Raw genomic sequence first — 27047 nt, 5'->3', positions numbered from 1 at the left:
TTGTGGAGAGTTATCAATTGGGAGTCCTGTGACCTTGCTTCGATCCTCGGCGTCTCTGATCTTGGCTTGTGGCCTAGAAGTCTGGAAGAATTGGGGGAGGCGTGGGTTTTATTATCTCCAGCGTTGTTTTTGCCAGCAAGAATCCTGTTTTATTGCTTGGCCTTCGTGAAACCTCTGTGAAGCTTCATAGTGTTCCTGTCTGTAAGAACAGTTTTTGTTACCTGTGTTTGCTTTGAATTATATAAACTGCCTTTGCTTTTTACCAGTGTATCTGGCTACTCTTTTTGGTTGGTGTTGGCGTCTGGGGGGACCCAGACAGAACACTATAGAGCTCTACACACCAAGACAACTGGACACAAGAACAGTTTTTTCCTGAATGCCATCACTATGAAGACTGCACCACTATTACTACTAGTTTTTTCCTCATCATTCCTATCACCCATCTCCTCCCACTTATGACTGTACGACTGTAGCTTGTTGCTTGTATCCTTAAGATTTTTATTAATATTGTTTCCTGATTGCTTATTTGACCCCTATGACAATCATTAAGTGTTGTACCCCATGATTGTTGACCAATGCATATTTTCTTTTATGTACACTGAGAGCATATGCACCAAAGACAAGTTTCATGTGTGTCCAATCACACTTGGCCAATAAATAATTCTATTTTATTCTATTTTACTTGATATGCAGCCATTTGTCTAGCCACTGTTCAAAGTCACAGTGGCACATTTGTGGCTGTTGCAGCATCATGTGGTCAAAATTTGGGCACTTGGCAACCAGCATGTATTTATGACAATTGCAGCCTCCCGGGGTCATGTCATCACCATTCGTCACCTTCCCAGCCAGCTTGCAACAAAGTCATTGGCAAAGTCAATGTGGGAAGCTAGATCTGCTTAATGATCACATTATCCATTGAACAGATGTAGTGATCAACAATCATGGCCCCAAACCCCCCTTGCTTTCCATTGAGGACCTGTATACTGCACAAGAGGGCTGTGAAAATATTCACCGACCCCTCACATCCTGGACATAAATTGTTTCAACTCCTACCCTCAAAATGACGCTACAGAGCACCCCACACCAAGACAACTAGACTCAAGAACAGTTTTTCCCCAGAACACTATCACTCTGCTAAACAAATAATGCTCTCACTACTGTCAAACTATTCAGTAAGGCTGCATTACTACTACTATTAGTTTTCTCATCGTTCCTATCATCCATCTCCTCCCACTTATGACTGTATGACTGTAACATGTTGCTTGCATCCTTAAGATTTTTATTAATATTGATTGTTTCCTGATTGCTTATTTGTACTCTATGACAATCATTAAGTGTTGTACCTCATGAATCTTGACAAATGTATCTTTTCTTTTATGTACACTGTTGTGGTTAGCTCTGGCCCAGCTCCTGCCCCAAGGACTGTGGATGTGGGGGAGACATCCACATGCTGCAGGCCTGTTTTGCCCCCCCGATGGAATCTGCTGATGAAGGCTCCTCTGACCAAGAAGACATGAGTGACAGGGAGGAGGAAAGTGTGGCAGACAGCTCAGAAGGAGATCAATTATCTAGCTCCTCCTTGGATTCAGAACAAGAGTTAATGATACAGCCACGTATGCGGAGAGCGATGCATAGGCAACAACAACTGAGAGATTATTATCAAAGAAAATGAGGCCACATGTGGTTGGGTGGGGCTGTGGTAATTAGTGAGGCTGCTATAAATAGCAGCCTGTGGGTTTGGCCATTGTGGAGGATTATCTGATCGTTGTGTTTCGTGACTGCTTTACTGACTTTGACTTTTTGTGTGCTGATTTTTCCCCGCTTTGAAACTAAACCAGAGCAAAGTGTTTCACTTTGTGAAAGAAGGACTGTGAATTGCGTCACAGCTGCAAGCTAAGCATCACAGAACTGATAAGGGACTTGTACAAATTACCAGTTTGGTTGGAGACGAGTGCTCTTTGCTATACCAAAAGAGGGCTTAGTTTAAGTGAATTTTCATTATAAAGAACATTGTTTTGAATTTTCAAACGTATGTGTGTCTGAAATTTGTACCTGTGAATTTTTGGGAGGAGTCTACCAGAGAGCCCGACAGAACATACATTGAGGGCATATGCACTAAAGACAAATTCCTTGTGTGTCCAATCACACGGCCAATAAAGAATTCTATTCTATTCTATTCTATTCTATGAAATTGAGCATGACTCACTTAATAAAACCCTTGTTTAGTAATGGAAATTCTGGTCCCAGTTATAGTCAAGGTGATAAATAAAGGACCACCTGAGTGTATTACATTTCTTTCCCTTTTTTTGGTGCAATAAGGAGGAAACATTTTGTTTGCAAAGATTGGGGGTGGGCCTGAGATGTAAGCCCAAAGGATCCATCAAAAAATACACAAACATGTTCTCCACAGAGCTACAGTCCCAGCAGGAGGAACAACCATTTTACTATATTCCAAATTTAAACAGAGGACAAACCGCATCTCATTGTTTCTGTTGAATCCCACCTTCGTTGCCAAATGGCCCTGATAGCTTGAACTTAATCAGGCAGAAGCCAGGGTGGTTAAGCCAGGATTCAACAGTTTCAACTGGTTCACAATGATTATGCTGCATATGCAGAAAGAGCCTTTGCTAGACAGATTTGCCTTCTGCCCTGACTAGATTCCATGGCAGGCTCTTACGGCGATTTTGACACCAGGAAAATGGAGTACATTTTCAATGCCAACTTAAGACGTTCAATCCTGGATGCGTTGCTGCTGTCGCCATCCATGTAACATGGGGGAATGTGTTGATTTTAGGACTTTTCTTGCTTTGCAAAAACGGAAAAGGGACTAGAGGTAGAAATGTCAGGTTGCGATTCTCCTTGAAAGTCGTAGCTTTTGTTCTCAATGCCTGAAACAAGAGTTTCCAAGAAGAGTCAAAAATAAGCGAAAAACAAATAAAAGACTTAAGCTGGTTGGTAAATCCACAGTAACCGAATTTAAATATGCTTGGGATAAATATATATCCATCCTAAGATAAAATACAGGAAATAGTATAAGGGCAGACTAGATGGACCATGAGGTCTTTTTCTGCCGTCAATCTTCTATGTTTCTTTTTTTAATTTTTTAAAAAAATAATTTTATTGAATACATAAATATTAAAAAAGACATCAAATATTTTATCATGTGAATACATCTAAAATTGCATTTATGTCTTATAGTACAAAACAACACATATCATATCACCTAACATATTTCTTCTATGTTTCTATGTTTCTAAGTTGCCATTTCTTTACATGTCCGATTGTCTCAAAAGTAGTCCAAATTTCATGGGGCCCAAAACCTCTTTATAAATGAATTTCTGTTGACTGCCATTGGAGCATGCCCAATATACAAAATGGTTGCCACAGTAGAAGTGGCTGGTTACAGAAGCCAACATACCAAAGAACAAAGGAGGAAAGGTGTTTATTATCACTGCTCAAGAACCAGTTTGGTCTAGTGCAGTGGTTCTCAACATTTCTAATGCCACGACCCCTTAATACAATTCCTCATGTTGTGGTGACTCCCAACCATAAATCTAGTGCCAATTCTCCCAACAGAACTTTAAGCTGATTGGCAGGAAGGTCAGAGGGACACCCCCACTGTAAACGCCCGATTGGTTGGATTGTAAAAATATGTTCCAAGGCGCCAAAATAGAAGCTTTAGTTCCTAACACCATGGGAAATTTGTTTTTTCCCATGGTCTTAGGTGAGCCCTGTGAAATGGTCGTTTGACCCCCAAAGGGGTCCCAACCCCCAGGTTGAGAACCACTGGTACAGTGATTAGACTAGAAAGCAGGCAGTTGTGAGTTCAAGTCTCGCCTTAGCCATGAAAGCCAGCTGGGTGATTTAGGGCCCGCCCCCCTCTCTCTTAACCCAACTTATCTCACAGTGTTGTTGTGGGGAAAATAGGAGGAAGGAAGGTGCATGGGATATGTTTGTGCCTTGAGTTTTTTGAAAAAAATAATAAAGATGGAATACTGCAGCTGCGAGAGCAATCATGGGCTTTCCCAAATATGCCCATGTTACACCAACACTCCGAGTCTGCATTGGTTGCCGATCAGTTTCCGGTCACAATTCAAAGTGTCGGTCATCACCTATAAAGCCCTTCATGGCACCGGGCCAGATTATCTCAGGGACCGCCTTCTGCTGCACGAATCCCAGCTCTTCTCCAGGTCCCGTCAACTAAACAATGTCGCTTGGCGGGACCCAGGGGAAGAGCCTTCTCTGTGGTGGCCCTGGCCCTCTGGAACCAACTCCCCCCAGAGATTAGAATTGCCCCCACCCTCCTTGCCTTTTGTAAGCTACTTGAAACCCACCTCTGCCGTCAGGCATGGGGGAATTGAGATCCTCTTTCCCCCTAGGTCTTTACAATTCTATGCATGGTATGTATGTATGTCCGGTTTTTATATTAATGGGTTTTTAATCGTTTTTAGTATTAGATTACTATTGTATACTGTTTTATTGTTGCTGTTAGCCTCTCCGAGTCTCCGGAGAGGGGCGGCATACAAATCCAATAAATAAGTAAGTAAGTAAGTAAGTAAGTAAGTAAGTAAGTAAGTAAGTAAGCAAGCAAGCAAATAAATAAATACAAACAAACAAACAAACAAACAAACAAACAAACAAACAAACAAATAGCCCACAACCTACTTTGGTTGTGTATCTTTGTGGGAAGGTGGCAAATAACCTCACACATTTAATAACATCTCACAAAAGATATGGGTTATATTTTCTGGGTGACGTCACCATGATTTATAACAGATGTCTATAAGTTCACTTTAGTCTTTTCCTTAAGTCAAGTACACACATTGACAAAAATAACTGGACAGTATCCACTCACCATATTTATTTTCTAACAATACTTACAGTAGTTATGTAAACTCCAAGGCCATTCTGAGACATTTAAGATGGTTTAGGGAAGGTGGTGGCCTGCAGCTTGCCATGTAATTTGATTTAATAGTGTTGGTTATGACCTATAAAGCCCTTCATGGCACCGGACCAGAATATCTCCGGGACTGCCTTCTGCCGCACGAATCCCAGCGACCGGTTCGGTCCCACAGAGTTGCCCTTCTCCGGGTCCCGTCGACTAAACAATGTCGTCTGGCGGGACCCAGGGGAAGAGCCTTCTCTGTGGCGGCCCCGACCCTCTGGAACCAGCTCCCCCCTGAGATTAGGATTGCCCCCACCCTCCTTGCCTTTCGCAAACTCCTTAAAACCCACCTCTGCCGTCAGGCATGGTGGAACTGAAACATCTCCCCCTTGCCCATGTTGTTTTGGTGTTAGATTGATTGTATGCATGTTTTAATATTCTGGGGTTGTTTTTATGAATTTTTAGCTTAAAATTGTAATTGGATTGGTGGGTATTGGATTTGTTATTATGTATTGTTTTTATCTTGTTGTGAGCCGCCCCGAGTTTTCGGAGAGGGGCGGCATATAAATCCAATAAATCTAATCTAATCTAATCTAATTTAAAGTTAAAATAGGCTTTAATTTATTATATTTTTAAAACAGAAGCAAAGTGGAAAGAGGCAGGCAGGGGGATAGTATGTACCAATATAGACATGTGTGAGCACATGGCTGCCTCGTGGGTGTCACAATAGAGATCCCGGGGGTTATTTATTTTTAAACTGTTTCTGGTTCTAATATTGTGCTAAACTAACGTTCTCTATCATTTCCATTTAATAAAAGATTTGCACTCCCTCAAAATGGGGAGGGTTGGGTTTTTTTGCAGCTAATTTCTTTGAAGTGGTGTTGGAGGGCAGATTGACTTTTCCTTCTTTTAAACGAGGCAAGCAAAGATTTTGAAATGAATGGGATTTAATACTTTCCTACTGGAAATACCGACAATTACGGCCCTTGGCAGGTCCTCCTGCCCTGTTTCCTGAGTGACAAGGCCCATGGGAAACTATATAGCCTTAGACTCAGGGGTCTCGTTGTCTGGGAAACCTGCTGAATTGCCGCACGAAGGAAGGCTTAAGACTCCTTGCCCATTTCATAAAAATAAAAAGAGCTGTAAGAAAATAAGTCTCCATCCACAGCCTATTTATTTATCTATTTATTTGTTTGTTTGTCTGTTTGTCTGTTTGTTTTGTCACGTACGTATTGGTAGTATACAAGTAGGCTATGCTTGGCTGCATAGCTAGAGGTATAACAAGCAGGAAAAGGGAGATTTTGATCCCCTTATATAGAGCGCTAGTGAGACCACATTTGGAATACTGTGTTCAGTTCTGGAGACCTCCCCTACAAAAAGATATTGACAAAATTGAACGGGTCCAAAGACGGGCTACAAGAATGGTGGAAGATCTTAAGCATAAAACGTATCAGGAAAGACTTCATGAACTCAATCTGTATAGTCTGGAGGACAGAAGGAAAAGGGGGGACATGATCGAAACATTTAAATATCTTAAAGGGTTAAATAAGGTCCAGGAGGGAAGTGTTTTTAATAGGAAAGTGAACACAAGAACAAGGGGACACAATCTGAAGTTAGTTGGGGGAAAGATCAAAAGCAACATGAGAAAATATTATTTTACTGAAAGAGTAGTAGATCCTTGGAACAAACTTCCAGCAGATGTGGTTGGTAAATCCACAGTAACTGAATTTAAACATGCCTGGGATACACATATATCCATCCTAAGATAAAATACAGGAAGTAGTATAAGGGCAGACTAGATGGACCATGAGGTCTTTTTCTGCCGTCAGTCTTCTATGTTTCTATGCTTCTATACAAAGCTATAATAATATTTATATACATGATACTAGTAAGAAAGAAACATTAGGACAGGGGACGGAAGGCACACTGGTGCCCTTATGCACGCCCCTTAATGACCTCTTAGAAATTGGGAGAGATCAACAGTGGGTAATAGTAAGGGTAAAGTTTTGGGGGTTAGGTGATGATGCTACAGAGTCTGGTAGTGAGTTCCATGCATCAACTACTCGGTTACTAAAGTTGTATTTCCTGCAGTCGAGTTTAGAGCGGTTTACTTTAAGTTTGTATCTGTTGGGTGCTCGTGTGTTGTTGTGGTTGAAGCTGAAGTTGTCATTGACAGGAAGAACATTGTAACAGATGATTTTATGGGCTATGCTTAGGTCATATATATAAACACACACATATATAAATGTAGCCTCCGGTACATTTGCTTGTTTGTGATGTATGGTTTTTAAATGATGGGTTTTTAGATACTTTCTTTTAAATATTAGATTTGTTACATTTCAGATTGTTATTATTGTTGTTGTGAGCCGCCCCGAGTCGGTGGAGAGGGGTGGCATACAAATCTAATAAATTATTATTATTATTATTATTATTATTATTATTATTATTGTTGTTGTTGTTGTTGTTGTTGCACAGAAAAATCGGAACTGGAAAATTGGGTCTCTCTTTTGCCAGAAGACACAATGCTGTTTATTGCTTGGACGAAAGACCATTTCAGACAAACAAAATTGTTTTTCAACAATAGATTGCAAACAGAAGGGATTCCCTAAGCCAGTGTTGGTGAACGTTTTCAGCACCGAGTGCTGAAATGAGAGCATGCATGCACAGGGGGGTAGGAAATCACAAAAATCAGACTGGAAATAAAAGTATAAAAGGAGCAAACCAAGGATATATGTTCATGATATTTTGGATAGAAATATATAACTATGGATGTCTTTGTAATATATGTATGGATGTTTGTGTAAGTTTGGTGAAAAAAATAAAAATTATATATACAGTAGTACCTCTGCTTACGAACTTAATTCGTTCCGTGACCAGGTTCTTAAGTAGAAAAGTTTGTAAGAAGAATCAATTTTTCCCAAAGGAATCAATGTAAAAGCAAATAATGTGTGCGATTGGAGAAACCACAGGGAGGGTGGAGGCCCTGTTTCCTCCCAGGAGATTCCTAGAGAGGCCCTACAGAGGCTTCTCCCTGCCCTTTCCAGCACTGTTTCCTCTCAGGAGATTCCTAGAGAGGCCCCACAGATGCTTCTCCCCATCTTTTCCAGCCCTGTTTCCTCCGAGGAGATTCTTAGAGAGGCCCCACAGAGGTTTCTCCCTGCAATTTCTGGCCCTGTTTCCTCCCAGGAGAATCCGAGAGAGGCCCCACGGAGGCTTCTTCACGCTTTTCCCGGCCCTGTTTCCTCCCAGGAGATTCTTAGAGAGGCCCCATGGAGGCTTCTCCCTGCCTTTTCCAGTTACAATTTCAGAGGCTCAGGTTTGTAAGTGGATAATGGTTCTTGAGAAGAGGCAAAAAAATCTTGAACATCTGGTTCCTATCCAGAAAAGTTTGTAAGTAGAGGCGTTCTTAGGTAGAGGTACCACTGTATAATAAAAGATTTCAGTTCCCCAAAATAATCTGGAAGGTATCGAGATCACGGCTAAGATAAAATCCATGGAATAGTAAAATGTTAAGTCTATGGTTCCCAGCACTTTTATCCCTCTTCCAGTATCTCAGACTTTATGATAGCCTTATAGTGTTTTATGAGAACTGGTTCTCAAGTTGATAAGAAGTCTAATATCTGCTTCCAAAGCAATTAGCATGTAGTTTTTTTTCTCTGCTCCAAAAAAAGAGGCAACCCTTCTGTTTTTTACTTGGAAAATTGAAAGAAAATCAGAAGGCTCCCTTAATTTACCTCCCTTCTCAACTGAAATTAGAGTGCGCATCTTTCTCAGTTTTACCCAGGGATGCTGAGAAGTGAATTATAATCAACCTTCTGTGCAACAGAGTTATAATATGATCTTTCTCGGCCCAGATTTTAGGACAGAAATCTTGGAACGTAGGATAAAAGTCTTTGGAGTACAAGAGGTTCTGATTGTAGCCTTTCTCTGAAAAGCTCTGCGGATAATGTCATCGACCCTACGAGCTCCAATCCACCACATCAACAACATTTTAAATGCCACAAGATAATTTATTGCATTCACTGCAGCAGCTGAATGCAGTCAGCCCTCCAGGAAAAAAAAAACTGTGTTCAGAAAAGACAGAATCAGGTTATTGAGCTGACCTGTTTTCTGGACTCCCACAATACATTAAACAATAACTCAGCCATAATGGCAGTTTGCACAGTGCACTGAGCTCCCAGCCCAGCTCAAAATTAAATGCATCTTGTAAAAATTGTGTCCGTTGTGTCTATATCTATCTTGATTTAATTGTTGGTGAAAACAACCTAATAACGAGAAGTTTTGATGCTGCCTCTCCTTCTGAATGCCCAATAAGAGAGCAACTTAGAGCATCAAATTATTTTGCAACTTGATTTATATGTTGTTTTAATTACCCTGATTTTACTCCTGCAAACTGCAAAGTAGCTAAACCACCTCATTATTAATTGGATTTATATGCCGCCCCTCTCCGAGAAGGCGGAGCGGTTTACAACATATAAAAGGAAAACAATACAATACAAGTGTCCTAAATCCAATTAATTTCAGCTAACTAATCTAATCTAAAAGCTCCAGTTACATTAAATGTCAGCCATTCCCACTCAAACAACAAACATACACAGCATTCATCGGCCAGGGGGCTAGGGTCAAATTATCCCAAGCCTGGAAGCACAGATAGATCTTTAAACTTTTACGGAAGGCAAGGAGGATGGAGGCATTGCGAATCTCTGGGGGAAGCTGATTCCAGAGGGCTGGAGCCCCCATAGAGAACGCTCTTCTCCTAGGTCCCACCAGACGACATTGTCTAGCTGACGGGACCTGGAGAAGGCTGCCGCTGTGGGACCTAACCAGTCGCTAGAGACAATTTGATATAGACAGACACATAGATGAGAGAGAGAGAGAGACATAGATATACACACAGATGATAGATAGATAGATAGATAGATAGAGAGAGAGAGAGAGAGAGAGAGGTACAGTATGTAGGTTGGAATGTAGGTAGGTAGGTAGATGGAGACATATAGATGATAGAGACAGATATAGACTATAGTTAATTGTTTCCATAGATGATACAGACACATAGATAGACACATAGATGATAGAAAGATAATAGATAGATAGATAGATAGATAGATAGATAGATAGATAGATAGAAAGATAATAGATAGATAGATAGATAGATAGATAGATAGATAGATAGATAGATAGATAGATTGATTGATTAGATGGATAGATAGATAGATAGATAGATAGATAGATAGATAGATAATAGATAGATTAGATAGATAGATAGATAGATAGATAGGATAGATAGATAGATAGATAGATAGATGATAGATAGATAGATAGATAGATAGATAGATAGAAAGAAAGATAATAGATAGATAGATAGATAGATAGATAGATAGATAGATAGATAGATAGATAGATTAGATGGATAGATAGATAGATAGATAGATAGATAGATAGATAGATAGATAGATAGATAGATAGATAATAGATAGATTAGATAGATAGATAGATAGATAGATAGATAGATAATAGATAGATAAATAGATAGATAAATAAATAGATAATAGATAGATAGATAGATAGATAGATAGATAGATAGATAGATAGATAGATAGATAGATAGATGATAGTTGCTGATGATAAGGGGCAAACTAATAATGAAAATAATGTTCTTCGGGTAATGTACACAAATGCTCGAAGCTTGAGCAACAAGCTCTGTGAGTTAATGGCCATAATATCTAGAGATAATTTGGATCTGGTTGCCATAACTGAGACATGGTTTAGGGATTCTAATGAATGGGAAATATCCATACCAGGATATACACTGTATAGGAAGGATAGAATAGAGAGAAGGGGAGGTGGAGTAGCCATTTATGTTAAAGAAAGTCTAAAAACAATACTAATTCAAAATACATGTAAAGATCTGGAGACCCTCTGGATTTGCATGCAAAATAAAGACGGTTCTGTCATTAGAATTGGGGTGATCTATAGGCCTCCAGGGCAATCTGAGGAACATGACAACAAGATGGTGGATGAGATTACCCTAATGGCAGTAAAGGGAGATATTGTGGTTATGGGTGATTTCAACATGCCTGATGTTGACTGGAATATCCCCAGTGCCCTTACATGCAAAAGTAAGAATATAGTAGAGGCCTTTACAGGAGCAGCTATGGCACAGCTAGTTAAGACACCAACTAGAGGGGAGAATATTCTAGATTTAGTTTTTACCAATGGGAATCGGGTTTCAGAGGTCAAGGTGGGAGAAAATTTAGGTTGCAGTGACCATCTATGTTTGTGGTTTGATGTAAAAACTGATGGTGAGCAATCCTATACTGCAACCAAAGTATTGGATTTCAGAAAAACAAATTTTAATGCAATGGGGGAATATTTAAATAATGAATTAAAGGGGAGGGATAAAATGGCAGGAGCAAGCACCCAGTGGACTGTATTAAAAAAGGCCATCTTAAAAGCCACAAGACTTTATGTAAAGCAAGTAACTAAAGGTAAAAGGAAGAAGAAACCGCTATGGTTTAGCAATGATGTAAGGGCTATAGTCAATGAAAAAAAGGCTGCCTATAGGAGGTATAAAGAGTCTGGAAGTATAGCTGATAGAGAGGTGTATAAAATGAGACAGAAGGAGGCGAAACAGATAATATATGCTGCTAAAGCCTCAAAAGAGGAAGAAATAGCAAAATCTGTAAAGAAGGGGGATAAAACCTTCTTCAGATATATTAGTGATAGGAAGAAGAAAAACTGCAGCATCACAAAGCTTAGTACCGGGAATAATACATACATTGATGGGAATAAGGAGATCGCTGACCATTTCAATAGCTACTTCTGTTCAGTTTTCTCAAAAGACACCTTACAAAATAATAATAATACTATAGAGGGATATAGCATTGCTTCCAGCTGTACGGATTCAGCTCCAGTGATCTTAGAAGCCGATGTCTTAGAAGAACTTGAAAGATTAAAGATAAATAAGGCAATGGGTCCAGATGGCATCCACCCCAGAGTTCTTAAAGAACTCAGATCTATCATTGCTACCCCCCTGACTGATTTGTTTAACAAATCACTGTTAACAGGAGATGTTCCTGAGGATTGGAGAATGGCCAGTGTTGTGCCTATCCACAAGAAGGGCAGTAGAGAAGAAGCTGGTAACTACAGGCCAGTTAGCTTGACATCAGTTGTAGTTAAAATGATGGAGACTCTACTCAAAAAGAGGATAAATCAGCATCTAAAAAACAATAACTTATTGGACCCAAATCAGCATGGCTTTACTGAAGGCAAATCGTGTCAGACTAATCTCATTGAGTTCTTTGACTATGTCACAAAGGTGTTGGATCAAGGTGGTGCCGTGGATATTGCCTATCTGGACTTCAGCAAAGCCTTTGATACGGTTCCACATAAAGAGCTGATAGATAAATTAGTGAAGATTGGACTTAATCCCTGGATAGTTCAGTGGATTTCAAGCTGGCTGAAGCATAGACATCAGAGAGTTATTGTTAATGGCGAGTATTCTGAGCAGAGTCAGGTTACAAGCGGTGTGCCACAAGGGTCTGTTCTGGGTCCTATTCTTTTTAATATGTTTGTGAGTGACATAGGGGAAGGTTTGCCTATTTGCCGATGACTCTAAAGTGTGCAATAGGGTTGATATTCCTGGAGGGGTCTGTAATATGGTAAATGATTTAGCGTTACTAGATAAATGGTCAAAGCAATGGAAACTGCAGTTTAATGTTTCCAAATGTAAAATAATGCACTTGGGGAAAAGGAATCCTAAATCTGAGTATTGCATTGGCAGTTCTGTGTTAGCAAAAACTTCAGAAGAGAAGGATTTAGGGGTAGTGATTTCTGACAGTCTCAAAATGGGTGAACAGTGTGGTCGGGCGGTAGGAAAGGCAAGTAGGATGCTTGGCTGCATAGCTAGGGGTATAACAAGCAGGAAGAGGGAGATTGTGATCCCCTTATATAGAGCGCTGGTGAGACCACATTTGGAGTACTGTGTTCAGTTCTGGAGACCTCACCTACAAAAAGATATTGACAAAATTGAACGGGTCCAAAGACGGGCTACAAGAATGGTGGAAGGTCTTAAGCATAAAACGTATCAGGAAAGACTTAATGAACTCAATCTGTATAGTCTGGAAGACAGAAGGAAAAGGGGGGACATGATCGAAACATTTAAATATGTTAAAGGGTTAAATAGGGTTCAGGAGGGAAGTGTTTTTAACAGGAAAGTGAACACAAGAACAAGGGGACACAATCTGAAGTTAGTTGGGGGAAAGATCAAAGGCAACATGAGAAAATATTATTTTACTGAAAGAGTAGTAGATCCTTGGAACAAACTTCCAGCAGACGTGGTTGGGAAATCCACAGTAACTGAATTTAAACATGCCTGGGATAAACATATATCCATCCTAAGATAAAATACAGGAAATAGTAAAAGGGCAGACTAGATGGACCAAGAGGTCTTTTTCTGCCGTCAGTCTTCTATGTTTCTATGTTTCTAGATAGATTAGATGGATAGATAGATAGATAGATAGATAGATAGATAGATAGATAGATAGATAGATAGATAATAGATAGATAATAGATAGATAAATAGATAGATAGATAGGATAGATAGATAGATAGAAAGATAATAGATAGATAGATAGGCAGGCAGGCAGGCAGGCAGGCAGATAAATAAATAGAGTGAGTGAGTGAGTGAGGGAGTGAGTGAGTGAGTGAGTGAGTGAGTGAAGGGCTACCAAACTTTTTACTTCCACACTGTGGGTGTGGCTTATGCAGGATGCCCTACAGTTTATTTCAACATCTTTCAGTGGGTGCTCTAGGGTGGAGCTTCATTTTCGCTATCCCACTGTGTGTGTCCCCACATCCGGGCAGCAGCCCACCCCTGGATGGATGGATAGATAGATAGTGTTGTGGATAGATAGATAGATAGATAGATAGATAGATAGATAGATAGATAGATAGATAGATAGATAGACAGACAGACAGACAGACAGACAGACAGACAGACAGACAGACAGACAGAGACAGTTAAATATAGATAGACACATATATGAGAGAGAGAGAGAGAGAAATTGAGATTATATAGACAGATACATGATAGAGACAAATATAGGCAGACACATAGATGACAGAGACATACAGAGAGAGATAGACACATAGATGATAGACAGACAGACAGGTAGGTAAGTAGGGAGAGAGAGAGAGAGAGATGAGAGGGAGAGAGGGATGGAGGAGGTAGGGGGGAGAGAGAGAGAGATGGATGATATCAGTCTTGGTGCAAAGTAGTGTTTAAGTTATTTTTCTGTGGTATTCCTGGGGAGCCCCATTTATATCATGTTCTCATTCTAAGAATTAAAAGAAGAACACTGACCTTGCCCTGGGGTGGTTGGTGGTGTTGGTGTGGCAGCTTTCCTCGTATCTTCTTCAATATAAACAGCAGTCAGGAGGAAACAGCCTCCTCCAAGGACACCAACGAAAACGCAAACCACAAAACTGTATTTCAGACTGTGGAAATTCCAGAGAGTGGAATTATCTCTTTGTTGCACCTTGATTGTGTTTGCAATCTGTAGGTTGAAAGGATTTATGTCACCATCAGGTACAAGCTGCAAGCAGTCTTATTCCAGGTCAGATCTCTGAAATATCTAACACAGGCAAATCATCTGCACCGGGAGTCACACTGACAATATTTGGGAAAGTAAGGACTATATGCGACAGGAAACACAGAGTTGGGTTATGAAAAAAGACAGAAGCAGAATTGGAGTAGGAATCGCACCAGGTCAGGAGTCAGCAACCTTAAACATTCCAAGAGCCACTTGGAACCATTTCCCACAGGAAAAAAAACACACTGGGAGCCACAAAACCTGGGTGAGCATGGCCAACTTGATGCCGCTCACTCCCACCCCATCACATGACTCTCTAGCCACGCCTACCCGGCCACAAAACCATTCTCTATGTCTCTCTCCCCTCTCCCTCTCTCACCCCTCTCTTTCACTCTTTCTGTATCTCCTCCGTGTCTGTCCCCCTCCCTATCTTTCCCTCACTCCCCCCCTCTCTCACCCCTCTCTGTGTATCACACTATATGTGTCTCTATGTCTCTCTCTCATCCCCTCTCTGTGTATCACACTGTGTCTCTATGTCTCTCTCTCATCCCCTCTCTGTGTATCACACTGTATGTGTCTCTCTATGTCTCTCTCTCACCCCTCTCTGTGTATCACACTGTATGTGTCTCTATGTCTCTCTCTCATCCCCTCTCTGTGTATCACACTGTATGTGTCTCTCTATGTCTCTCTCTCACCCCTCTCTGTGTATCACACTGTATGTGTCTCTCTATGTCTCTCTCTCATCCACTCTCTGTGTATCACACTGTATGTGCCTCTATGTCTCTCTCTCATCCCCTCTCTGTGTATCACACTGTATGTATGTCTCTCTCTCATCCCCTCTCTGTGTATCACACTGTATGTGTCTCTCTATGTCTCTCTCTCATCCCCTCTCTGTGTATCACACTGTATGTGTCTCTCTATGTCTCTCTCTCATCCCCTCTCTGTGTATCACACTGTATGTGTCTCTATGTCTCTCTCTCATCCCCTCTCTGTGTATCACTGTATGTGTCTCTCTATGTCTCTCTCTCATCCCCTCTCTGTGTATCACACTGTATGTGTCTCTATGTCTCTCTCTCATCCCCTCTCTGTGTATCACTGTATGTGTCTCTATGTCTCTCTCTCATCCCCTCTCTGTGTATCACACTGTATGTGTCTCTCTATGTCTCTCTCTCACCCCTCTCTGTGTATCACACTGTATGTGTCTCTATGTCTCTCTCTCATCCCCTCTCTGTGTATCACACTGTATGTGTCTCTCTATGTCTCTCTCTCACCCCTCTCTGTGTATCACACTGTATGTGTCTCTCTATGTCTCTCTCTCATCCACTCTCTGTGTATCACACTGTATGTGCCTCTATGTCTCTCTTTCATCCCCTCTCTGTGTATCACACTGTATGTATGTCTCTCTCTCATCCCCTCTCTGTGTATCACACTGTATGTGTCTCTCTATGTCTCTCTCTCATCCCCTCTCTGTGTATCACACTGTATGTGTCTCTCTATGTCTCTCTCTCATCCCCTCTCTGTGTATCACACTGTATGTGTCTCTATGTCTCTCTCTCATCCCCTCTCTGTGTATCACTGTATGTGTCTCTCTATGTCTCTCTCTCATCCCCTCTCTGTGTATCACACTGTATGTGTCTCTATGTCTCTCTCTCATCCCCTCTCTGTGTATCACTGTATGTGTCTCTATGTCTCTCTCTCATCCCCTCTCTGTGTATCACACTGTATGTGCCTCTATGTCTCTCTCTCATCCCCTCTCGGTGTATCACACTGCATGTGTCTCTATGTCTCTCTCTCATCCCCTCTCTGTGTATCACACTGTATGTGTCTTTATGTCTCTCTCTCATCCCCTCTCTGTGTATCACACTGTATGTGCCTCTATGTCTCTCTCTCATTCCCTCTGTGTATCACACTGTATGTGTCTCTATGTCTCTCTCTCATCCCCTCTCTGTGTATCACACTGTATGTGTCTCTATGTCTCTCTCTCATCCCCTCTCTGTGTATCACACTGTATGTGTCTCTATGTCTCTCTCTCATCCCCTCTCTGTGTATCACACTGTATGTGTCTCTATGTCTCTCTCTCATCCCCTCTCTGTGTATCACACTGTATGTGTCTCTGTCTCTCTCTCATCCCCTCTCTGTGTATCACACTGTATGTGTCTCTATGTCTCTCTCTCATCCCCTCTCTGTGTATCACACTGTATGTGTCTCTATGTCTCTCTCTCATCCCCTCTCTGTGTATCACACTGTATGTGTCTCTATGTCTCTCTCTCATCCCCTCTCTGTGTATCACACTGTATGTGTCTCTATGTCTCTCTCTCATCCCCTCTCTGTGTATCACACTGTATGTGTCTCTATGTCTCTCTCTCATCCACTCTCTGTGTATCACACTGTATGTGTCTCTATGTTTCTCTCTCATCCCCTCTCTGTGTATCACACTGTTTGTGTCTCTATGTCTCTCTCTCTCATCTCCTCTCTGTGTATCACACTGTATGTGTCTCTATCTCTCTCATCCACTCTCTGTGTATCACACTGTATGTGTCTCTATGTCTCTCTCTCATCCCCTCTCTGTGTATCACACTGTATGTGTCTCTCTATGTCTCCCTCTCATCCCCTCTCTGTGTATCACACTGTACGTGTCTCTCAACCTAGAATCTGGTTAGAATCGAATTGCCAAACTGTTGGTAGCCAATAGTCAGCAGAATTAGCCTGCAGTACTGCATTTTATCCACTGCGCCACCATGGCTCAATGGCGCAATGAGACCAGTATTGGGCTATAGCTAGAACGGTCAGGTACGCAGTCCTGGTTGGAAAAATGGAACTGCGTATGCAGCTCCAGCTGCTGGTAGGCAGGCACTGGCATCAGCGTGAGATTTGGATTTTGTGCATGCACAGGAAGCCAAATCTCATGTGCGGATGCTCTTTCACATGAGATTTTGCCGATTTTTGGTGGTGGTTTCAATTTTCAGCAAAATCTTTCATGCACGAGCTTCTTTGTGTGAGATTCGGCTTCTGCGCATACCCTCCTGCTCCTGGGGGCACAGCGGGAGCACTGGCGACAGGCAGCCCTTCCCTGAATGAGATGAATGGCCCTCAGAGCTCTTGAAGCCAGGATTGTCAGAGCTGCACTTTCAGAAACTAGTCAGCCCAATCAGCTAACCAGCTAACCAGCCCAGCCAGCCAGCCACAGACCAATAGATATGGAGTTGAAGTCTTCAATGAAACACAGCAGCAGTAGGAAGTCTTCCAAAAATATATTTACTTTTTATTTACACTATTCTCTGTATTCTACCTTGCTATACATACACCACACTAGTATCTCACTAGTATCACTACAACTTATTAAGGGTTTTTAGTTGTTTTAGTATTGGATTGTTACATGCTGTTTTTATCATTGTTGTTAGCCGCCCCGAGACTATGGAGAGGGGTGGCATACAAATCCAATAAATATTAATAAATAATAATAATAATAATAATAACTATCTCAATTACAGTAACTCACAGGAACCAACAGACCAATACAACAATACAGCAACAGGAACAGCAGAGAACAGCAGAGAGCAGAGAGAGCAATGCAAAAGCTCTTACATATTTATATATTTATCACCCAGTCAGGTTGCTGCGTGCTTAATTAACTCAGAATGACTCAGCATTCTTTTTGTAGTCCTTCCTTCTGCATTGAGATATTGCCTCAAAATAGTGCTTAATCCTGACAAGGATTGCTACTTTTCCAAAGAAAAATCCAACTCTAGTTTATTGTAAAGCTAATCCATCAATAGGAAGGGCCTCTAAAGTCCAAATAAAATGAGGTTACGTTGCACCTTTTCCAATTCATCCACCAAAGGACATGCTTTCTTGTCACCCACCCATCCTGCCTTGCCCCATCTACGCCACAAATCCTTCCCATAACTTACAATACCAATGAAGGAGGGACTGCCAGCATCACCCAGCAAATGGCTCATAAAAATTTGAAGAGAAAATGCAGTTGACTGGCATGCGGGTTTCACTACATACTGAAAAAAATAAAAATAAAGGAATCATGTCAATTTATTCATTCATTCATTCATTCACTCACTCACTCACTCACTCACTCACTCACTCACTCATTCATTCATTCATTCATTCATTCATTCAATTTCTAGGCCGCCCTTCTCCAAGGACTCAGGGTGGCTTACAACATAAATAATACATACAGGGTACGTTCCAAAAGTAATGCAATTATTTTTTTTTAAGTAACTTATTGAACAGATTTGCACAAACACTTAAAATTCTTCAAAGACCTCTCGCAAGGTCTTTGTCACGGCTGATTGGATCTCTTCTATGGATGAAAAACGCGCCTTGCCACAATGCTCTACGAGTCCACGAGTTCCTGGCCAAACACCAGGTGCCAACGCTGCCCCACGCCCCACCCCCATAGTCCTGACGTCGCCCCAGCAGACTTCTTTTTGTTCCCAGCCCTGAAAGAAACCTGTTTTTCATCCATAGAAGAGATCCAATTAGCCAAGACAAAGACCTTGTGAGAGGTCCCCGAAGACGCCTTCCAAGGCGCATACCAGTCATGGCAGAGTCGCTGGAAAAAATGTGTAGAGGCCCAAGGACAGTATTTTGAAGAATTTTAAGTGTTTGTGCAAATCTGTTCAATAAATTACTTTAAAAAAAATAATTGCATTAGTTTTGGAACACACCCTGTATCACAAGTAGACTTGCTTGGCATTGCTATAAGCTGAATGGCTATGGGTGTGCACATTGATGCTTAAACTTTGTAAATAACAAAGTTTGTACCATATTTTTGGAGTATAAGACGCACCTTTTTCCTTCCCTAAAAGAGGCTGAAAATTTGGGTGTGTCTTATACTCCAAATGTAGCTTTTTCAAAGCTTCTTTTTCTAGCCCTAACAAAGTGCTAACAATCGTTCTGGCTTGCAGGATTTTTTCGTTGCTACTCCGAAGAAGGTTTTTTTTCAGCCTTGAGTCTTTGCAGGCTTGTTTTCATTGCTACTCCCTCTGAGAAAGAATTTTTTTCAGCCCTAACCAGGGGATAAAATAATGTGCTGAAGCTGACCAGCCTAAGGATGCTATCCAGATGAATACCTGGTAGGTAGATTCCGCCCCCCCCCCCCTATTTTCCTCCCCCAAAACTAAAGTGTGTCTTATATTCCGGTGCAAATAAAAGCAAAGGATTATTTTCATTATACCTGTAACCACCGGCATGATTAAGAGGTTGTATTTATGCAGCCATGTCCCCAGATCAGCAGATTTTATGAACTCTTCTTTAGAGAAGAAAATGATACTCTCTGAAGGATTCCATCCTGATCATGTGGTTATATACTGCAATTTTGGACTTTTGCACCCATCAAACTCTATTGGTACCCCTGAACTTAAAGCCAGCTTAGCAAAACACAACAAGCTAAGATTATGCTTGTGTCCCTGTGATACAGTGAACTACAAATCACCCAACGTCTTAAATAGCCCAAGGCTATTATATTTAAACCCAGGAAGCTGGGCTACTTCCACTAATCCTGATTCCGTTAACTGTAGAGCAGGGACATCTGTGGCAGGAATAGAGGAGTCGTGAAGAATATATTATGCCACTACAGATGTGTTCATATGGTTTTATAGCTCTCCTGTTTCAAATTTAACATCAAGGGACATTGAATGGGTTATTCATATGTCAATCTTTGTGTGTCTGGTACACACCAGGTTGGTAAGTTCCTTCCGTAACAGAATTTCGGCAGATGGCTTAGTTTTATGATGCAAATCATAGAAACATAGAAACATAGAAGATTGACAGCAGAAAAAGACCTCATGGTCCATCTAGTCTGCCCTTATACTATTTCCTGTATTTTATCTTAGGACGGATATATGTTTATCCCAGGCATGTTTAAATTCAGTTACAGTGGATTTACCAACCACGTCTGCTGGAAGTTTGTTCCAAGCATCTACTACTCTTTCAGTAAAATAATATTTTCTCATGTTGCTTCTGATCTTTCCCCCAACTAACCTCAGATTGTGTCCCCTTGTTCTTGTGTTCACTTTCCTATTAAAAACACTTCCCTCCTGAAGCTTATTTAGCCCTTTAACATATTTAAATGTGTTGATCATGTCCCCCCTTTTCCTTCTGTCCTCCAGACTATGCAGATTTAGTTCATTAAGTCTTTCCTGATAATTGGTCCATGTTTTCCTAGGATGTCCTGAGAGATACATCAAGACTGGCTTTTCAGGGAATGTGTATCAAAGTGCATGTCAGGCCATTCCACGGTCCTTCACCATGCGTCCCCTCCCCTCTCCCCTGCCCTCCCCTCCTCCCCGAGTTCTTGCTGACGTAGAGCCTGACGGGAGGTGAAAACCGAGAGCACGGAGAACTAAGAATAGAAGTATTGGATTATCAACAAAATCAATATGACAGTAATGACAGTTGAACTGAACTCACCAGGAGGATGTCAGCCACAATGGCCCAGTTTAAAGATAAAAAAAATACCGCAAGGGCAATAAAAATCTGAAATATTAAAGAAGACAGAGAGAGAGACTCAGAACAGTCATGAGTTGATGCGAAGGGCAATCCAATGCCCTGCTAGAAATATAAGCTGAAACTACAGACAAATAATTGATGCCATATTTATCCGTTCCAAGCTGCCATATCCCCTGGCTATACTTTCGGTAAATGTAATACCGAATGCTGAAATCATAACATTTCATTTGTTTCTAGCAATCTTCCTGTGCTTTCCCTCACAATTGCGAGGACTCAAATTGTTAAATCCTAATTACAGTGGTACCTCTACTTACGAACTTAATTCGTTCCGTGACCAGGTTCTTAAGTGGAAACGTTTGTAAGAAGAAGCCATTTTTCCCATAGGAATCAATGTAAAAGCAAATAATGCGTGCGATTGGGGAAACCACAGGGAGGGTGGAGGCCCTGTTTCCTCCCAGGAGATTCCTAGAGAGGCCCCATGGAGGCTTCTCCCTGCCTTTTCTGGCTCTGTTTCCTCCCAGGAGATTCCTAGAGAGGCCCCACAGAGGCTTCTCCCCACCTTTTCCTGCCCTGTTTCCTTCCAGGAGATTTCTAGGGAGACCCCATGGAGGCTTCTTCCTGCCTTTTCGGGTTACAATTTTGGAGGCTCGGGTTTGTAAGTGGAAAACGGTTGTTGAGAAGAGGCAAAAAAAATCTTGAACATCCGGTTCTTATCTAGAAAGGTTTGTAAGCAGAGGCGTTTGTAGGTAGAGGTACCACTATATATCGAAGCATTAAATTCTCTGTGGTCAATGACTGAACTTTAACATGGTTTGTCATCTAGCTGACATACCCTAGAAGCGCGGGACTCTTGGTTCCATAATTCCCAGCGTTTATTGAGGAGTAACAAAAGGGGTAAATACAGGGGTGGGTTCTAACTTACCTTGTTGCCGGTTCGCTTCCTCCCACACTGTGGGGCCATGCGGATATTCAAATACCCACATGCATAGGCACAATGCTGAAATTTTGCAAACAAATCCCCCCCAAAAGCTGAAAACAAACTGGTGGTACAGGCAAAGTGCCAAAAATTCAGCTTCTGCACATGCACAGAATGAAAAAAAAACCAAAAAAGTCCCACCCCTCAAAATCATAATAATATCATACATTAGACAAATTCCATTTATACTTGTTAAAATCAACTACTACTCTACCAAGAGTTAATAAAACCGAAGGGAAGTTTACTCCATCTACACCAGTGTTTCCCAACCTTGGCAACTTGAAGATATTTGGACTTCAACTCCCAGAATTCCCCAGTCAGCATTTGCTGGCTGGGGAATTCTGGGAGTTGAAGTCCAAATATCTTCAAGTTGCCAAGGTTGGGAAACACTGATCTACACATTCAAATCAGAGGTCATATATTATTGATGTGCCAGATATCAGCTGCCCCCCTATTCTTATCTTATCTTTATGATCTTCTCTTTCTATCTAAACCCTTCTTTTTTCCTTTTTCTCTTTTTTTCTATTTTCTTTCTCATTTTGTCTTTCAATATAATATTTATGATTGTATCAATAATTGATATGTGTTATTTTCCATTCTACCCTTTCTTCTGTTAATGTACTATATATGTTTAATAAAGATTATTTTTTTAAAAAAAATCCCCCACCCCAAAATGGGGGTGTCCATGGATCAGCACTGACAGACCCAGCTCCCTAATGTCACCGGCAGTTTGCTACTGGTTCTATAGAACCGAGGTGATCCAGGAGGAACCCACCTCTGCATAAATACAGTATATCAACTGTGGCTTCTTTAAAGTGAAAACAAAACTCATCCATTAAATATAAGAATTCTTTGGTCACTTACGTAGGCAGCGACAATACTCTTCTCAGCCAGCATAATAGCCAAATACATACACGGAGATGAACTGAGCAAACCCATCGCACAGATAAGAGGGTCAGCCCTGTTGTTAACCTTCTTGTATCTTCGGGCAGCTTCTGCTCCAAGGACGACCCCCAAAATGCCGGTTGCTATGGTGATCCCTCCAAATATCTCACTAAGGACCAAGCAAAAGCACAACATTTTTATCAACGGCATTCATTAAATAGGCCCTTTTGGTGTAGAAATCTATATATTCCCCATATTTATATATTTATTTTCCAGACGAACTATCCAATCTCTTCTAAAAGGCTGTGAGCAAAGGTAATAATGTTGATGTGGTGGTGAGTATTGCATTGGCAGTTCTGTGTTAGCAAAAACTTCAGAAGAGAAGGATTTAGGGGTAGTGATTTCTGACAGTCTCAAAATGGGTGAGCAGTGTGGTCGGGCGGTAGGAAAAGCAAGTAGGATGCTTGGCTGCATAGCTAGAGGTATAACAAGCAGGAAGAGGGAGATTGTGATCCCCTTCTATAGAGTGCTGGTGAGACCACATTTGGAATACTGTGTTCAGTTCTGGAGACCTCACCTACAAAAAGATATTGACAAAATTGAATGGGTCCAAAGACGGGCTACAAGAATGGTGGAAGGTCTTAAGCATAAAACGTATCAGGAAAGACTTAATGAACTCAATCTGTATAGTCTGGAGGACAGAAGGAAAAGGGGGGACATGATCAAAACATTTAAATATGTTAAAGGGTTAAATAAGGTTCAGGAGGGAAGTGTTTTTAATAGGAAAGTGAACACAAGAACAAGGGGACACAATCTGAAGTTAGTTGGGGGAAAGATCAAAAGCAACATGAGAAAATATTATTTCACTGAAAGAGTAGTAGATCCTTGGAACAAACTTCCAGCAGACATGGTTGGTAAATCCACAGTAACTGAATTTAAACATGCCTGGGATAAACATATATCCATTGTAAGATAAAATACAGGAAATAGTATAAGGGCAGACTAGATGGACCATGAGGTCTTTTTCTGCCGTCAATCTTCTATGTTTCTATGTTTCTAAAAAGCTCTCAATGATGGAGCACCCACAACATCTGAAGGCAAGTCATTCCGTTAGTTAGTTAGTTAGTTAGTTAGTTAGTTAGTTAGTTAGTTAGTTAGTTAGTTAGTTAGTTAGTTATTAGATTTGTATGCCCCCTTTCTCCGAAAACTCGGAGCGGCTCACAAGATACAGTGTAAAAAACAAATGTAATACAGTACATTAAAAAATTACAGCTAAAAACCCAATATTAATCAATCAACCAATTCAATCACACCATGCATCACATTTATCGGTTAGGGGGTCTAGATCTAATTGTTCTCATTTAAATCAGCTCACTTAAAATATTCTAATCTAGTAATCATTTTAGACTTGAACAATATGCTAAAGTTGTAATTTCATTTAAATACTGAAATTGATGGTGATAAAGGCTCGATTTGTATTGCAATGTCCAATCAAGATTTCTGGATAATCTTGCTCAGCAAACCCAGCTAATAATTTCAACAGAAAAATCTCAGCTGCCAAAATGTATCCGGAGCTATCCAAGGTCCTGTTTCTTGCCTTGTCGTATTCTCCTCACTTGGACCTTTGCCACCAAGTCTGCTTTCTTTTGACGTCCTTGCTATGCTTAGGACTTTTTCTATCAGTCCAAAGAGCGAGCAGAACTAAAGAAATCTCACAGATCTTTTCAGGAATCTCCTATAATCTCCATTTGCTTTTCAAGGTTTTTCCAAGATGTGGTGTGGTGGCTAAAGGCTGGGCTGGAAACTGAGAGACTGTGAATTCTAGGGTATCCTTTCCCAACCCAGCCCTGCTTAGGCATAACAACCATCTGTGTAACTTTGAGCTACTCCTCCTCTTCCAACCCAACTCACCTCACCTCACCTCACAAGGTGCTGTTATGGGGGAACAAGAAGAGGGGACATCATATTTATTTTATTTATTTATTTATTGGATTTGTATGCCGCCCCTCTCCATAGACTCGGGGCGGTTAACAACAGTGATAAAAAACAGCATGTAACAATCCAATACTAAAACAACTAAAAAACCCTTATTATAAAACCAAACATACATACAAACATACCATGCATAAATTGTAAAGGCCTAGGGGGAAATCTCAGTTCCCCCATGCCTGACGGCAGAGGTGGGTTTTAAGAAGCTTACGAAAGGCGAGGAGGGTGGGGGCAATTCTAATCTCTGGGGAGAGTTGGTTCCAGAGGGCTGGGGCCGCTACATAGAAGGCTCTTTCCCTGGGTCTCACCAGACGACATTGTTTAATCGACGGGACCCGGAGAAGGCCAACTCTGTGAGACCTGACCGGTCCGTGGGATTTGTGCAGCAGAAGGCCATCCCTGCGATAATCTGATCCGGTGCCATGAAGGGCTTTATAGGTCATAACCAACACTTTGAATTGTGACCGGAAACTGATCGGCAACCAATGCAGACTGCGGAGTGTTGGTGTAACATGGGCATATTTGGGGAAGCCCATGATTGCTCTCGCAGCTGCATTCTGCATGATCTGAAGTTTCCGAACACTTTTCAAAGGTAGCCCCATGTAGAGAGAGTTACAGTAGTCGAGCCTCGAGGTGATGAGGGCATGAGTGACTGTGAGCAGTGACTCCCAGTCCAAATAGGGCCACAACTGGTGCACCAGGCGAACCTGTGCAAATGCCCCCCTCGCCACAGCTGAAAGGTGTTTCTCTAATGTGAGCTGTGGATCGAGGACGATGCCCAAGTTGCGGACCCTCTCTGAGGGGGCCAATGACTCCCCCCCCCCCAGGGTGATGGATGGACAGATGGAATTGTCCTTGGGAGGCAAAGCCCACAGCCACTCCATCTTATCAGGGTTGAGTTTGAGTCTGTTGACACCCATCCAGGCCCCAACAGCCTCCAGGCACCGGTACATCACTTACACACATATATGTGTGCCATCTTGTTGGCCCCAAATAAAAACAGGATAACAATCAAATAAGTAAGCGTTTTACACAAGTCTTTGCCTTACCTATTGTGGCTGTCACATGGTTCTTTGCTGCATGGTTGTATAATACCCAAAACAACTTCAGCTCTGTAAAGGAACACAGGAATCCAGAAACCCAGAGCGCCAGTGATGAAACCCATGCAAGTTACACCCAGCGAGGATCCTATAAAGCTCCAGCTGTGAGACAAAGAAAGGTTGGCATGACTCAAGAAGTGATGGAGAAAGAAGAGGTACCAAGTTCTGTGGTCAAGATGTAGGAGGATTATGACCCAGAAAATTGTGAAATATATTACTATTTAAATACAGTGGTACCTCTACCTAAGAACGCCTCTACTTAAGAGATTTTCTAGATAAGAACCGGGTGTTCAAGATTTTTTTTGCCTCTTCTCAAGAACCATTTTTCAATACAAACCCGAGCCTCTGAAACTGTAACCGGAAAATGCAGGGGGAAGCCTCCGTAGGGCCTCTCTAGGAATCTCCTGGGAGGAAATAGGGCTGGAAAAGGTGGGGAGAAGCCTTTGTGGGGCCTCTCTAGGAATCTCCTGGGAGGAAACAGAGCCAAAAAAGGCAGGGAGAAGCCTTTGTGGGGCATCTCTAGGAATCTCCTGGGAGGAAACAGGTCCTCCACACTCCCTGTGGTTTCCCCAATCGCACACATTATTTGCTTTTATATTGATTCCTATGGGAAAAATTGGTTCTTCTTACAAACTTTTCTACCTACGAATCTGGTCATAGAATGAATTAAGTTTTTAAGTAGAGGTACCACTGTATTTAAATATAGGACCTGCGTTTGCAAATATATTTTAGCAGAGACAATTTTTATCCCAATATGTCTGCTAGCCACCTTTTGATGGGGGGGGGGGGTTTAGAAGCAGATGATATAGCTTTTATAAAAGAGTAAATTGTAGAATATGGCTGTGTTCACAGAACACATTTTGTTCAGTCACTTAAAGCACCCTTTATGTTAGGCTTGGTTAGATTCAATCTTGCTTGGCTTCTGTAGGGTAATGTGTGCTGTGTAAACTCAGCCTATTATGAGGCTAGGAAAGACATAGGGAAACAACTGATGCGTCACAACGTCGTGATGTGACTTACATACATATTTGTGCAACACATTGGGACACAAGTACCAAATTGTGTACTTTGCATAATGGCATCGTGATGGACATGACATTTTGAAGTCCCTGAAGCTGCTGCATTAAATTATCATCTGATAAATAGTGCAAGGT

The 27047-nt window shown here is 41.4% G+C and overlaps 1 protein-coding gene across 1 annotated transcript in view; it reads right to left on the bottom strand.

Annotated features, from left to right (window-relative positions):
- Positions 1 to 2403: 2403 nt before the first annotated feature.
- SPNS3 (SPNS lysolipid transporter 3, sphingosine-1-phosphate (putative)) overlaps positions 2404 to 27047 on the bottom strand; it is a 44496-nt gene continuing 19852 nt past the window's right edge. Inside the window, exons 7-12 of the mRNA XM_070735217.1 lie at positions 25843 to 25995; positions 22784 to 22973; positions 20905 to 20970; positions 18390 to 18488; positions 14250 to 14442; positions 2404 to 2888 (exon numbers count right to left, since the gene is read on the bottom strand). Coding sequence (XP_070591318.1) covers positions 2791 to 2888; positions 14250 to 14442; positions 18390 to 18488; positions 20905 to 20970; positions 22784 to 22973; positions 25843 to 25995 — 799 coding nt within the window. The 3' untranslated portion in view covers positions 2404 to 2790. The remainder of the gene's footprint in view (positions 2889 to 14249; positions 14443 to 18389; positions 18489 to 20904; positions 20971 to 22783; positions 22974 to 25842; positions 25996 to 27047) is intronic.

This window comes from Erythrolamprus reginae, chromosome 1 (assembly GCF_031021105.1).
Source record: "Erythrolamprus reginae isolate rEryReg1 chromosome 1, rEryReg1.hap1, whole genome shotgun sequence".
NCBI classification, from domain to species: Eukaryota; Metazoa; Chordata; class Lepidosauria; order Squamata; family Dipsadidae; genus Erythrolamprus; species Erythrolamprus reginae.
The sequence above is the reverse complement of the archived record's forward strand: the minus strand, read 5'-3'. Positions and strand labels throughout refer to the sequence as shown.